Source organism: Martes martes, assembly GCF_963455335.1.
Source record: "Martes martes genome assembly, chromosome: 16".
Lineage (NCBI taxonomy): Eukaryota > Metazoa > Chordata > Mammalia > Carnivora > Mustelidae > Martes > Martes martes.
The window spans coordinates 50,122,460-50,138,478 of NC_137904.1; the positions used below are offsets into that span (position 1 = coordinate 50,122,460).

General features: G+C 38.8%; 1 protein-coding gene across 1 annotated transcript in view; it reads left to right on the top strand.

The window, feature by feature from the left end:
• TANC2 (tetratricopeptide repeat, ankyrin repeat and coiled-coil containing 2) overlaps positions 1-16,019 on the top strand; it is a 372,574-nt gene that overhangs the window by 263,411 nt on the left and 93,144 nt on the right. Inside the window, exon 10 of the mRNA XM_080825462.1 lies at positions 11,771-12,052. Coding sequence (XP_080681588.1) covers positions 11,771-12,052 — 282 coding nt within the window. The remainder of the gene's footprint in view (positions 1-11,770; positions 12,053-16,019) is intronic.

Here is a 16,019-nt window from a genome sequence, read left to right on the forward strand (position 1 = left end):
TCAGAAAAATAAAAAAGTGGTTTTGGAGAAGACAGGTTATGGTTTGTTAATACCTTTAAAAATCAACGTTGTTGATACTTAAGCTAAATAATATTCTTTAAAATGGATACTGCCAGATGGACCATGAAATAGAACCTGTGGTAGACAGGAACTAAAGGAGCAGATATACAGATAATGTTCGAGAAACCTGCCTAGACCATGCTTAATGAATTTTATTCATTCATTCAAAAACAAAGTCTTAAATCACTTCCATGCTAGTTGAGTAAGACCCTTTTCCACATGGAGTCACTGATAGCAACTCAGTTGTTTTTATCTTTTTTATTTTTCTTCTAAGATTTTATTTATGTATTTTAAAGAGAGAGTGCAAGCGGGGGGAGGACCAGAGGGAGAGGGACAAGCTTGACTCCACACTGAGCAAGAAGCGTGACATGGGACTCTATACCACAACCCCTGAGATCGTGTCCTGAGCCAAAACCAAGAGTGAGATGCTAAACTGACTGAGCCACCCAGGTGCCCCAGCTCAGTTGTTTTTAACTGAGTTACTGAACCATAACAAGGAAGACAAGTAGAATAATTAAGAAAGAAGAAATAGATGAATAAACATATATTAAATTAAAGATAAGGGGGGAGAAGTTAAATTGTAATGTGAAACATCTAGAACTCATAAGTAAAGGAATTACAATGGAAAGAAATTACTTTTGCATTTATATTTTAAAGTACTTAAAAAGAGAGTAAAAAGGTAGCCTGTGGACTAAGAGAAAGTATTTGCAAACCATATAATTGATAAGGGGTCAATAACCAAAATATATAAGGAAATCCTATAACTCAATAGCAAAAAAACTTAATAACCCAATTTTAAAAACAGGCAAAGTGCCTGGGTGGCTCAGTCAGTTAAGCATTTGATTCTTGATCTCAGCTCAGATCTTGATCTCAGGATCATGAATTCAAGCCCTGCATTGAGCTCCATGCCCAACATAGAGCCTACTTAAAAATAAGGTAAAATAAATAAAAATGGGCAAAGGACTTGAGTAAACACTTCTCCAAAGCAAACATAGAGATGGCCAACAGGTATTTGAAAAGATGCTCAACATCACTAATTATCAGGGATATGCAAATGAAAACCACAATGACCTCACAGCTGTAAGAATGGCTATTAGAAAACACACACATACACAAAGAAAATAACAAGGACATAGAGAAATTGAAATCCTTGTGCACTGTTGTTAGGAATGCAAAATGGTGCAGCCACTGTGGAAAACAGCATGGTGGTTCCTCAAAAAATTAAAAATAAAACTACCATATGATCCAGCAATCCCACTTCTGGGGTATATATCCAAAAGAATTGAAATTGAGATCTCGAAGAGATATTCCCCTCCTTTTTTTCATTGCAGCATTATTCACAGTAGTGAAGAGGTGGGAGGAACCTAAATATCCGTTGATGGATGAATGGATAAAGAAAATGCGCCGTGTCCATACAACAGAATGTTATTCAGCCATTAAAAAAGAAGGAAATTCTGGGGCGCCTGGGTGGCTCAGTGGGTTAAAGCCTCTGCCTTCGGCTCAGGTCATGATCCCAGGGTCCTGGGATCGAGTTCCGCATTGGGCTCTCTGCTCAGCAGGGAGCCTGCTTCCCTTCCTCTCTCTGCCTGCCTCTCTGCCTGCTTGTGGTCTCTGCCTGTCAAATAAATAAATAAAATCTTGGGGAAAAAAAAGGAAATTCTGTTATATGATAAAAGATGGATTAAGTTTGATGATAATTGTGCTAATAAATTAAATAAACCAGTCATAGAAGGACAAATACCACAGGATTTCACTCACAGACCGTATCTGAAGTAGTCACACTCCTCCAAGCACAGAGTAGAATGGTGTATGCTAGGCCCTGGAGGGAAGGGAAAGTGAGTTGCTGTTCAATGGGTGAAGTTTCAGTCATACAAGATGAAGAAGTTCTAGATATCTGTACAACATTGTGCTTATCTGATGATCTTGTATGCTGATTTGCTGTAGAATATTTTCTTTGGTGAAGAAGCATCTGTACATATGTTTTGTTCAGTTTTTATTGGCTTGTTTCTTGTTACTGAGTTCTGAGAGTTTGTCATATAGTTTGGATACAAGTTCTTTATCAGATACATGCTTTGCAAATATTTTTTCCCGTATTATGGCTTGCATTTTCACTCCCTTAACAGTATCTTTTGAAGAACCAAAGTTTTTAGAAATCCAGTTTATGAATTTGTGCCTTGTTGGATCATTCTTTTGGTGTTGTGTCTAAGATTTTTTTGACTAACCGAAGGTCACAAATATCTTCTATATATTTTTCCAGAAGTTTTACAGTTTCAGATTTTACATTTAGGTCTATGATCGATTTTAATTTTTATGTATGGTACAGGATATGTATGAAAGTAGTTTTTTGGGGTTTTGTTGGGGGGTTTTTTTGGATACACTTATCCAGTTGTTCCAACACCATTTGTTGTAAAGTCAACAAAAATCTTACATATTAACCTATGTAATTCTCATTTCTGGTGTTCTTCATTTCTTTATGTTAATCCATATTTCTACATTTTTCTTCTGCCTGCAGGTTGGTTTTTTTTTTTGCATTTTTTTGCATTTTTTTGTATTGTGGATCTGCTGGTAATTAATTTTTTCAGTTCTTAAATGTCTAAAAAAGTCTTTATTTCACCATTACTTTTGAAAGATAAATTTAAATGTTCACTGGGTTTATAATTTTAGATTGACAGGTTTTTTTCTTTCCGTTAATATAAAGCTGTAGGTCCACAGTCTTTTCAGTTCCATTGTTTCTGACAAGAAATCTGCTGTCATCTTTATCTTTGTTCCTCTGTACTTCATTATCCTTTTTTATCTGTGGCTGCTTTTAAGATTTTCTATTTATCTCTGGTTTTGAACAGTTTGATTATGATGTGCCTTGGTTTGGTTTTCTTCATATTTCTTGTACTTGGGACTCATTGAGCTCCTTGGATCTGTGATTTTATAGTTTCCATCAAATTTAAGAAATTTTATAGCTGTTATTTTTTAAAGATTTTTTAATTTATTTGACAAAGAGAGAAGGAACACAAGCAGGGGGAGCAGCAGGCAGAGGGAGAGGGAGAAGCAGGCTCCCCACAGAGCAGGGAGCCTGACATGGGGCTCTGTCCCAGGACCCTGAGATCATGACCTGAGCTGAGTCATATGTGAGGTTTTTCTATCCTGGCTGCTGGTAGTAGGCACTATTCAGGCCCTCCTCCTTCTAATCGTCTTGGATAGGTCATCTCCTGGTCTCAGGCAGCTTTTTTACATACATGTGCCAACCAGTACTCTACTTTCCACAGATCTACAGATTTATTTCTGTTCAGTGTTCATCTTCTCAGTCCTCTGTCCTTTGAACAGTTGCTGCCTTAGTCTCCCTGGATTCTCAGTTCCGTCTCCTCAACTCAGGGAGTCTGCCAGAATCTGACTGGGTTTTCTCTCCTACATTATGGCCTGAAAATTCTCTGAAGGCAGTAAGTGGGCATAGGATATGCCTGTTGTTTTCCATCTCTCAAGGATCATTATTTTTCATTGCTTATGTCTAATGTCTTAAAAACCATTGTTTTATATACTTTGTCTAGAGGTTTGTTTGTTTGTTTGGGAAATCTCTTAGGAGGGTAAATAGAGTCCTTGTTACTCCATCTTGGACAAAAATAGAATTAGACTTGGGTTCTCTGTGAACTAAACTACATATTGTACATATAATGATAAAAATTAAATATGGTCATTTGTTGCACAAGAATAAATCTCACATGTAGGATTAGCAAGACCTCAGTTACTAAATGGATTCATGTGGATCCAGCCTTTTCAGTAACTTTTCTAAAAGAAAACAAGAATTTTTTTTTAGAAATATTTATTCTGTCGTCCGTGGACACTAGCTCTAAGACACCATTTTCTCCCTTCCCCTGTCTTCCTATAGCAATAGTATTCTTTGACTGTTGGTACTTAGGTAACATCCAGGCCTTGCTTGTGATATGCACAGAGCTTGGAAAATAACATTTTTTCTATCTTGTTTTTAATGGCCTACTTGTTTTTGACAGTTGCCTCTATACAGGACTGTATCCCTGAAAGGTGCCAAACAAATGAATTCATTTCTTTTTATTGTTACAGTACAGAGCAATGATTTTTCAAAGACCTGAATTTGCATCCTTTAACTGTCTTCCATGAGCTCTCCTGCTCTACCAAAGTGAAATGTATAGTACTATATTTCCCTGCAGCTGGGGAAGAAAAATCCATATTAACTATTTCCATTCATGAATTCATTTATTAAATGTTATTTAATATACCTACCCTATGAGAAGAACTGTGGTAGTTAGTAAGTTAATGAAGTTAATAACTTAATAGGTTAGATGACTGTGGTAGGGCGATTTGATGACATGTGAGAGTAGAATGTAGAGGTTGACATGATCATGATGGATAGATGGATGGATAGATAGATTGATTTGGTAGCTGTATACAAAAGGAACAATAACCTATTTAAGTACATAGTAAAAGCAAGAGATGTTGAGAGAACCTAAACTATATGGCTGCCATTCATTGAGGATTAAGGGTCTGGGCTAAGAACTTTAACATACATTTTCTCAGCCTAAGGCAGTAGATACTCCTAGTACCCTAGTTTACAGAAGACAAAATGGAGACTTAGAGTGATCAGTAGCTCCCCCAAGTTTATACCACTAGTAGCAGTGGAGTAGGGAAGAAAAAAGGAATTATATCTGAGAGATAGTCCTCACGAATAATTTTTTTAAAGATTTACTAATTTATTTTAGAGAGAGAGAGCATGAGCAGGGGGAGGGACAGACGGCGAGGGAGAGAATCTCAGGCAGACTCCCTGCTGAGCATGGAGTCTGATGTGGGGCTCCATCTCACGACTCTGAGATCATGACCTGAGCTCCAACAAAAAGTCAGACACTCAACCAGTTGAGCCACTCAGGCACCCCTTTTCTCAAGAATTACTAATAGGACTTGTGACAAATTAGATATAAATATTAAGGAAAAAGAAATCCTGATGAGTGTCAGTTTCTGTCTGGAAATACCAGGCAGATTGGTGATATTTCATTAACTGAGATAATAAATGAAAGAGAAAGAGTTAGATTAAGGTGAGTGAGTCAGTAACTTTACTTTTAAACAAGGTTGAGGTTTTTATTGGAAATCCAAGCAGATAACTCTTGAGTTGTTGGAGATGCTATATAGGAGTTTGATAATGAGGAATAGAAATACAAACCATCACCACTTAGATAGCTGGGAAAGCTATTAGTCTATTCCTTTGAGATTATCCAGGGAGATCATGAAGAAGAAAAAAATGAAATATAGAACCAAGAATTGGCAGTATCTTAGGAATGGGCAGAAGAGGAGGAATCATTAAAGACACATCAGGAGGAGAGGACAAAAAAAGAACTAGAAGAAAGTGTTACCATGTGAAGCCCAAGAAGGGAATGTATTTCCAAAATTGGGGGTTAGTTAAAAGTGTTAAATACTGAGGAGTGGTTAAGAAGCATAAAGACTTGGGGCGGGGGGAGCATGAAGACTGGAAAAAGAAATCATCACACTTAACAATTAGAAAGTTTGTGGTGACTTTAAGCAAATAGTTTGAGCAGATATGCTGTTGAATAATACAGGAGGAGGCCAGGCTAGAGTGCATGATTGCTGCGGAAGTGAAGAGAGCAAACTGGGCTCTTTCAAAATGTTGGGTAGGGAAAAGAAGGGAGATAAGTCAGAAGCCTCAGAGGGACGAGAGCTTAAAGAGAGTCATTATGTTCTCAATATCCTTTTTGCTAAGTTTTGTTTTAAATAAGTGTATGTGGGAGGGAGGTGATTACAGTTTCTCTGAATGTCTTTTTGGCTTGATGATGTCGCTGGTGCTAGCCGCTAACACAGGTAACCACTAGACACTGTCCTAGGCCCATCACATCTTTTAACTCATCTAATCCTCAGGTGTCTTTGTTATCCCTATTTTTAAAATGAGGAAGACTGAGATATCCTGAACCTAAGTAATTATCCTGAGGCCACACCATCAGTAAGTAACAGAGACAGGATACAAACTAAGGGATCCTGGCTCTGAGTCCATAGTTTTCCTACTCTGCTGTGTTTCCTTATTGACCCCAAAAGTGATTCCACTTTATTTAACCTTTTTTTTTTCTTTTTTTAAACTGAAGTTTTCTGGAATGAACATTTCTCAGACTGTTATCTTTAGATTGTCTTTTAAGACCTGCTTCAAATTGCTTTACATTCTTCAGAAACTCATTTCCTGGTATAGAAATAGCTGTCTACTGTAGTCCTCTCCAGAGCAGCAGGAATAAACAACAGACCTAAAGAGATTTGATTCCTGTAAACGGGAGAGTGAACCTTCTAGAAACTCAGTAGACAAATCAACTCCTGCCCTGGTTTAAACATTTCTTAAGAAAAAAAATAAGTGTGTTTTATGACAGAGGTTTGGTGCTGATGTGATATCAGGTTGTGTCTGCAGCACATGTGTTTTTTCTCTGCTTTGGCATGCATGTCATGAGCCCTGAGAATGAGCCTGAAATTATCTTTTGTTCTGAGGAATAGAGGTACTTCCAGGCTAGACTTTACAGTCATTGTGGAAGAATGTGAGGAAACACATCTCTGCTCCTGTTTGCACCAGACCTTGGCTGTATTACACACACCCTTTCTTCTGCCAGTCCTGTGACTGACTGCTTTCAAGATGATTCATGATTGTTTTCCATGAGTAAATATGCTTTAGTCTAAATCCACTTAGAGCTCCTTTGCCTCCACTTCCCCTTCCCCCTTTCCCCTTACTGCAGCTGTTTATATTTGCATTGGGGCAGGCTGATCTCTTAGCCTTAATGCACGTTAGTGTTGTTGTTTTTTAATGTTTATGCTTTGCCTTAGTTAAAGGTCTGTTTTCTCCGTAAGCCTAGGTATATAATTACACTTATTGATGGTCTCACAGAGGCTGTTTCCTAGAGAGAACTCATTCGTCTGCTCCAAGCCTCATTTACATTGAGGTGATGCCCACACCGATCTGAGTCTGGAGTAGTTATTAAATCCTTTTAAAAACTACTTTCCTTAAGCTTATCTTATTTGTGTGCCCTATTGAAATGTGATTCTTTTCCATGGTGTTTTTTTTTCCCTTTAACATTTTATTAGGAAAATTTTCAGATATACCAGAAAGGAAAGACTCTTACAGTTAACACTTACATACCCACCACTTTGATTATGTCATGAACATTTGCTGTTTTGTTTTATCACCTGTCTATCCATCTGTCCATCTCTTTACCCACCCATCATTTTTTTATGAATTTTGAAGTAAATTACAGGTATCTGTATGCTTTTAAAAAAAGAAAGATTTATTTATTTATTTAAGAGAGAGGGAGAGAGAGAGCTTGCGCTCAAGTCAGGGTGGAGGCAGAGGGAGAGAATCTTTAAGCAGACTCCCCTCTGAGTGCAGAGCCTGATGTGAGGCTCAATCTCATAACCCACGAGATCAAGACCTGAGCCGGAAACCAAGAGTCCGATGCTTAACCAACTGAACCACGCAGACACCCTAGTATACTTTATCAGAAAGCTTTGAGACAGGTGGGATTGTCTTTGCTGAGCTGAGACTGCCAACTCTTGAGTGCCAGGGTAAGAAAGCCACATCTGCTACTAAATGGTACGGATTAACTCATCTTTTTTCCCTTAGCTCAGCAGTAGTTGCAGTGGTAATTTCTCATGGATTATTTCAGTATTTCTGCCTTAGAAAATCTCTCGGAAGCCAGCTGATATCCCAAACAAACATTTATTTAGGAATATGAACTCCACAGAGAACATCCATTACCTCCATGTCCCACAATGCAGGCCAAAGTGCTTTCTTGTTCATATGCCCTAAATTTATTGTTGGTACATAGGAAGCAGGGCTTTCTTTTATCATACGGAGCTGACAAAAGCCTTAGGTTCTGAAGTACAGAAATTGTTTCTAGGCTGTTCTTGGCGTCTACAGTTGTTTTACCATATGGTACTGGGCTAATTTTGTCTGTTCTTCCCTTGAGGCTTTTGTGAATTGATTACATTTTTAGAAAATTTTTTAAATAACTTTTTAAAATGTCAAAGCTTTCTCAGTAGAATAAAATATGATGGGAGATTACGTCAACATGAGAACAAGTTCAGAAATTTTTCTCAAAAACTTAAGCATTTAAATTGAGTCTATACTTAATTCCATATTATAAATTAACATTGGTCGTATTCACGAAAGCCCCTTTGATAGAAAATATAAAATAACCTTGGACCTGAAGAAATAAGTCAGTTAGTGTAGAAATCATATGAGAGTTTGTGTAGCTCTTACCTCTGTGGAAAGGTCATTTCTGGCCAAGCATGCAGTTCCTAAAGGGAAGCACAAGAAAAGTGAAGGAGGAAGACCATGTAGCCCATCGGCTAAGCCTAATCAGTCCTCATCATCAGTGGGATCATTCATGTCACTTCCAGATTTGAAAGTCACATCTTGTAGAACAGTTGCAACATAATATAGTGGGGGGGAAAAAACCTGGATTTTTGAGTCGGAATTAGGTTTTGTTTCTAGTTCTGAAACCGGCTGTGTAACTTTAGGTCTCACTAGGCCTCATTAGACTCATCACAAACCAACTGATCTATTTCCTCCTTCCCCCCGGGGAGTCCTATCACTGCTCATCCCAATCTTAGTGTGTCTGTCTGGGTACCCACCAAGCAAACTCAGGTACCCAGGAAGCCCCAAGTGGATAGCAGTCACCTACTATCAAGTGACATGGAAAATGGTAGAGTAAGGAGCTCCAAGAATCAGTCCCACCACTGAAGCAGCCATCAGGCAAGTCTGACAGAATCAACCTTTTCAGAATTCTGGAATTGCTAAGTGAAAGATTTAAAAAGGAGATTATAAAACAGTATGATCCCATTTTGGGGATCATACCAAAATGGATCGCATTTTGGGTTTTTAGATTAAGTATTTATGGTACAGAAAAAAATTCAGAGTATATGTGAGTAGTGTTTCTCTCTGGCTATTGGGAGTACAATTATTATCTTGTTTATCTGCTTTTCCTAAGTTTTCTATAGTGAATATGTATTACTTCTCTAAAAAATAGCAAAAAGGAAAATAGAACAGTTTGGCAGTTTCTCAAAAAGTTAAACATAGAGTTTCCAGATGACTCAGCAATACCACTCCTAGATATATACCCAAGATAACTAAAAACATATGTACACAAAAACTTGTACATGAATGTTTATACCAGCATAATTCATAATAGCCAAAAAGTGGGAACACATCAGATGTTTATCAGATAAATTGATAAACAAAATGTGATATATCCATATAATGGAATACTACTCAACTATAAAAAGAACGAAGTACCGATACATGCTTCAATATGAATGAACCTCAGAAACGTGCTAAATGAGCCAGACACAAAAGACCACATATTACACGATAGCATTTACCATGTATGTCCAGAATAGGTAAATCTGTAAAGATGGGAAATCTGGTTATGAGGGTCTAGGAGGAAGGGGAACTGGGGAGTAACAGCTAATGGGTGTAGAGGTTTCTTTGGGGGATGATAAAAAAGTTCAGGAATTATATAGTGATGGTTGCACAACTTCTTGAATATATAGTTGAGCCTCAACCAACACAGATTTGACCTGTGCTGGTTGACTCATATGTGGATTTTTTACAGACTGTATCATACAGGTATTTTCTCTTATGATTTTCTTGCTAACATTTTCTTTTCTCTAGCTTATTGTATTGTAAGGATATAGTGTATAGTATGTATGACATACAAAATATGTGTTAGTTGACTACCAGTAAGGGTTTCAGTCAGATAGGCTATTAATAAAGTTTTTGGGGAGTCAGGTGTTACACATAGATTTTCAACTTCATGAGGCATCACCTCCTCTATCCCCCACATAGTTCAGGGGTCAGCTGTACTGAAAACCCCTGAACTGTATACTTTAAAAGGGTGAATTTAATGATCTGTAAAGTGTAGCTCAATAAAGTAATGTTTAAGAAAGGTAAAATAGAGTATGAGCTACAAGTCATTAGCATTAAAAAGAATATATTTAGCAAGTTATAGTCAAATTTTTCACTGAATTCTTTAATTATGATTATGGATTTTTTTAATTTTTATTTTAAGTCCAGTTAACATACAGTGTTATATTAGCCTATTGTTATAGATTTTATTATTTTACGTTTTTAGTTATGGATTTTAGAAAAGTAAGTTTTGTTAAAGAAATGAGAATCAGGAAATTATAAGCAATTATATAGCTGAATCTCCACAGCCTTTTTTTTTTTCTTTTTAGTGAAAATTTGGAACATTTTAAAATTGTTAGAGGAAACTATTTTCTTCTCATTTTAGAGTTTGGCTTAATATTTTTAATTATTTGCACTATTTTTGGAATTGTTACATTTTTTTAATGCTCAGTTATTCTAATAGCTTTCAGAGAGTTTTTAATGAGTATGTACATGTATGCTTGCTTATGAGTAGATTTTCTCAAGCTGCCATCTCTAGATCCCATTTAATGATGTATAGGTGGCTTAAGTATGTTCTAGAATAATATGAGCAATAAAAATAGATCTCATTTCCCTCTTTCTCCTGTCCTCATTCCCTTCCCTTGGGCTTTATCCTCCAAAATATAAAAATGAACTTAGAGTATAATACCTTATTCTTCATTAATTATTTCAGTAAGCATTTATTGAGTACCTGCTTTTTGTCAAAGCACTGTGCTATGGTGTTAAAGGTATGAACATAAAATACCTGGTTCCTGGAGCACCTGGCTGTCTAAGTCGGTAGAGCATGTGACTCTTGATCTCGGGGTCATGAGTTCAAGCCCCATGCTGGGCTTAGAGCTTACTGAAAACGACAACAGCAACAACAGCCTGGTTCCAGACAGATAAAATGATACATCTTAGAGCTACTCTCTGAATAGTTAGGAAGGCATTTAACCCACGTAAGAGAGGTCATAGACAAGACTTCTTTCCACCATCAATAAAATTAAAAGGTTGATCTTTGAAACCAAGTCACATCTATTATGCATTATTAGAAAGCTACTGAAAGTAGAGCCTATGCTTTGCTCTTAGCACATCCCACAACTTCAGAAGCACAGAAATGAGAAAAGCAGTACCAGGTCTCCATGGTGTATATAAGCCAAAAATCTTTGTTGTTTTGTTTTGTTTTGTTTTGTTTTTTTAGTGGCATGAATACAAGCAGTAGAGGAGCAAAGACCTGAGGTCAAAGTTTGGTTTCTGCTTCCTTGACTGCTTAACATGTTGAAGACTTTTTAAACTAGCAGAGCTTTTAGAGGTAAAGAGCTGATGCTGTAAGACATCTGGAAGCTCTGCCGTAGCCTGGACTCTCCCCCAGGAACTCCCACCCTGCATCTCCCCACAATCCAACAGCTAAAAGGTTATTGCCAGGCAGAGAAGGAAGCCTGGACCCTGCTTCTGTACTACTTCGGCGTCCATTCTGAGTGCTGGTGCTGGGCCCTCCCCACTATTTAATAATTTTGAATATCACCCTATCTTTCTGACTGTTCCATAAATCATTAGCATTTTAATTGTGTTTGTTTTCTGCCAACTAGAGTATCAAATGACCCTAGTTCACCTGCTGTTGCTCATCTGCATAGAAGCGAAGTTGAGTTGTATTATTTGCTGAATAACCCAGGATGCCATTGTACTGTAACTGATAGTCTCCTAAACCGTGCGGCTCTGCTTCTGTTTTTCTTTCAATGATGACAGTTTGGCCTAAGTTGTGTGTTCTCTTATTGTTCCTTCCAGTTCACTTTGCACCTTATAGGCCTCCAGATATCTCCCTGAAGCCTCTGCTCTTTGAAGTGCCCAGCATCACTACAGAGTCAGTGTTTGTTGGCCGAGATTGGGTTTTCCACGAAATAGATGCTCAACTTCAGAGTTCAAATGCCAGCGTCAACCAAGGAGTAGTGATTGTGGGAAACATTGGGTTCGGCAAAACTGCCATCATCTCCAGACTGGTGGCCCTCAGCTGCCATGGAACACGGATGAGACAGATTGCCTCAGACAGCCCACATGCCTCCCCCAAACGTACGTATTCCTTTTTAAAGAACTCCCTGCTTCGTTGCTGAAAGTTTTTCTGACGTATTAAGCCTTTACACCCTTTTATTTTCTGATCTGCAAAACCTGACTTGCTCAAGAGGACCATTAATTCAGAGTTGAGAGAAAGAATGTAATACTCTGTTTATATTTAACCCACATATCTAGCAGTCACCTAAATGTGACTGAGAAAACCTTTCTCTGGGAATAAATTTATGACTCTTCCCTTCTGGCATTCCGGCTAGCCTGTCCTTTGGACACCGACTCCAGCCTTGCCTGTAATTGCCGCTCGCACCCATCACCGTCAGCTGCTGCTCTGCTGGGGCCCAGGTCTTTTCATTCTGAGCAGGCACAGTCTGTCTGCAGCCTCCGTTCCTTGCTCTTGATGTCAGTACTGTGCTGCTTGGGCTTGAACTTCATTGTGTCCTTGAAGGATTTCTCCTGCTTCCTTGTGAAAAGATGCTGAGATCTCGTATATATTCGTACTTCTTTCATCACAGAGAGGGCGCAGCTCAACGATCACCACCAGGATCTTGTTTATTTTTAAAATACTCATGTGGTCCTTAGTACCAGGCATTCTCTAAGATCTTAACTAATATTAATTCACCCAATCCTCTTATCAACTCAGTAAGGTAGTTCTGTTATCTTCATGTCACAGAGCAGTGATCCGAGGCTCAAAGAGGTTAAGTAGACCTCAGAAGTTTCAAAGCCAGTAAATGGTGAAACAAGAATTTGAGCCTAAGCAGTCTGTGTCAGAGCCCACTGTCTTATCTGCTTTGCTATCCTGCCTCTCCTTATTGGAGGAACTCATCTGCAGAAAGGAAATAAATAGGTGTTCTTCCTATATAACCTGTATGTATAACCAGTCTACCTGGTTTCTATTAGTTGTAAGAGAATAAAACCAGAAACTATTGCTCTGCTATCCCAAATCAATAATCTAGCTCACCACAAATTTTCAGACAGCAACCAGTAGAAATGGTTTGAGATCATAGTAGTTACAGAGTAGTGCATGCTGGAAACTTAATAGGAACTCACTTCACATCCTCCAGACATTCTGGTTTCCTGATGAAATTAATTAGCAGCCCCTTTCATTCAGTAGGCAGATTACCTCTGGCTAACTTAATGGATATCTCACATGGAGAAGAACTAGTGTCTACAGAGAAAACTCATTGAATTGAGAGTCCTGTTTACCAGGGTATGATAAAAATTGGTATGGAAGAATTCCTTTCTCACAAGCAGTAGCATGCTTAATTTCTCTAGGAAGCTTTTCTTAGGTAGATTGGCATTGTGTCATGGGAGCCAAGAGCCCAGAGTTTGAGCCCCAACACTCAAGTGACTACACATACTTTGTAACTTGAGAATTCTGAGTTTTTAAAATCTGTTTTCTCATCTGTAAAATGAGGAAGTGATCTTTAAGATTTGTTCCTGTGTTAAAATTCTGTGATTCTAAAAACATATCTTCTTGAAAAGTAGTTGAAATTAACTTTCGAACCTATTCCAGTATTTTCCTTTGAATACTTAAATATCACACCAGACTACATCTTATCTGAGTAATCCAAGAGGTTAACTCTTTGAGTGTGTTAGAAAGAAAACCAGATAGCTAATAGTCTCTCTGACTCCTCTGTGTATGAGTGTTGCAGATAACGGAATGGTAGAATCCTATAGGACTGAATAAATCCCAAGGGCAGAAAGAGCTGCTTTCTGAGAAAGGTACCTGGGAGAACAAGAGTTAACAGAACATAGCCCATGTGCTCCCTAAAGCAGAGGTTCTTTAGAGGTGGTTCTTTAAGTTATTCTCTGACATCCATTGCCTTTTATCTCCAGAGGTACTCTAAAAATAGCAGGATGCTGCCATTCTTGAGATAAATGTCCATATGTTGTGACTGTAGATTTGCCCTGATAGTTAACTTTCAAAACTTGAAGATGGTGTCAGAGGAGATAGAATATGTGTTATGTATTTATCGGAATCACACAGAACCAGCAGTTGCCTTGTACAAAATAACTTCTGTTGTAATCTGCCCAAGTCCAAACTACATCCTACCTCTGCTGCCTTCCCAGAGCCACTAGCCCTTAAGAAGGGTCAAGAATAAGTGACTGATAAAGTGTGCGAGCTGTTTTTTTCACATTAATCTGTTATTATGTAAGCTGGCGCTGGGAGTTTTACTGGCAACAGCAGAATTTCTTTCATTAATGAATAAAAATGATGTCTGTATGGAGAGATGGCTTAATTTTTCCACAGAGTTTAATTTACATCAAGCTTAAATAGGTTTATTTGAATTCCCAATGGCTTTCCTAACCCCCCCCCCCCCCGTCAGCGATACCAATGATAGAGTTGTAGAAATAACGAAAACACAGTGGAAAATCGTTGGAGCTCCCAGCTCCCATCTCTGCATCATCTGCCTTCTTCCTTCCGCCCCTGCCTCCTCCACGCTGCGCAGCATCGCTGTGAAAGATGGGAGCCGCTCAGCCTGCAGCCCTGCGCTGCCTGGCTCTGTCTTTCCCCCACAGACACTCAGCCCCCGGCCCGCCCCCTCCTTGTCATTTTCCTGGGAAGGTACAGAAAAACTGTCAAGGCAGGCACTAGCCTGTCATCCTGCTTTCCACCCACACCCCTTCCCAAACCTGACTCCCCCGTCAGTCTCCACCACCACCGTCATCACCCACCCCCCTCCCCAGCACAGACACACAAAGCACAAAAACATTTTGTAAAAATAGAGCCGTTGTGTAATTTAGGCTCTATTACGTTAACTACAAGTATACTCAGTACAGTAGTTAGGGAAGCTCTGTCTAATACAAGACTATCTTTTCCGATCACTAAAAGTCTCAGTGTAGGTATTGTTTGGATTTGACATTTGCTAACAGCTGCCAGGCCCCCAGCGAGCTGTTAAGTAAGTGACCCCTACCCTCCGTAGTCTGTTCGCTTCAGAAGCAGTGACTGTTTTGCCCGTTTCCTGTGCACATTGACTGCCTACCTCTGAACTTATTCTCCTGTTCTCTGAGTACCAGGTGGAGAGTAAAGCTACTCCTGACGAAAAGGAAGGCATCTCCCAAAAGCAGTAGCTAGAAGACAGGGTATTCAGGCACTAATCGCCCACAAAATCAAATACCGGATAAAGGGGAGTGGGGTGGGGAGAAGAAGTGAACAACAGAAATGATACAGTGACAGTCACAGAGCTTTACCTCAGTTCACACATTTTCAGTCTTTTTCCACTGCTGCCTCCCACTCCTGTCCTCCTACAGTTATTCTGAACTCGGCTCCAGTGACCAGAGATTTTACTCTCCCAGCTGGATGGAAGAAGTCTCAATTCAGTCCTGCTGGTCGGGAGTTAAATGAGGACTACCTTCCCCTATTCCTCCTCCTTTTCCATGGCTAGTAACCATCAAACAGTCTCCTGATTTGGGTACCCATTTTTATATTGTGATCTGTATCCATATATATATAGTCTATAATTTCTAGTAGGAGATAAGACATTTTCTAAATAACGTGAACAAATGAGATTTTTTTAAAAACAGCTTTATTAAGCTACAACTCACATACCACGCAATTCACCCACTTAAATTGTTCAACTCAGTGCTTTTTGGCATATTCACAGAGTTGTACAGCAATCAGCATCATCTAATATCAGAACATTCTTGTCTCCCCCTAAAAGAAATGCCCATTAGTGGTCAATCTCCACTCTCCCCCTAACTCCCTGCCTTCACCCCTATATAACCACCAGTTTACTTTTTGTCTATGTGGATTTCTCTACTCTGTGAATTTCATGTAGAGAGAATCATACAGTAGATGGTCTTTTGTAACTGGCTTCTTCGAGTGAGCGTAATATTCCATTGTATAGATATTCCATATTCCATATTTTAACCATTTGTCAGTTGGTGGGCATTTGGGTTGTTTTCACTTTTGTGCTGTTATGAATCTTGCTTCTTTGAACACCTGCGTACAAGCTTTTCTGTGGACCTA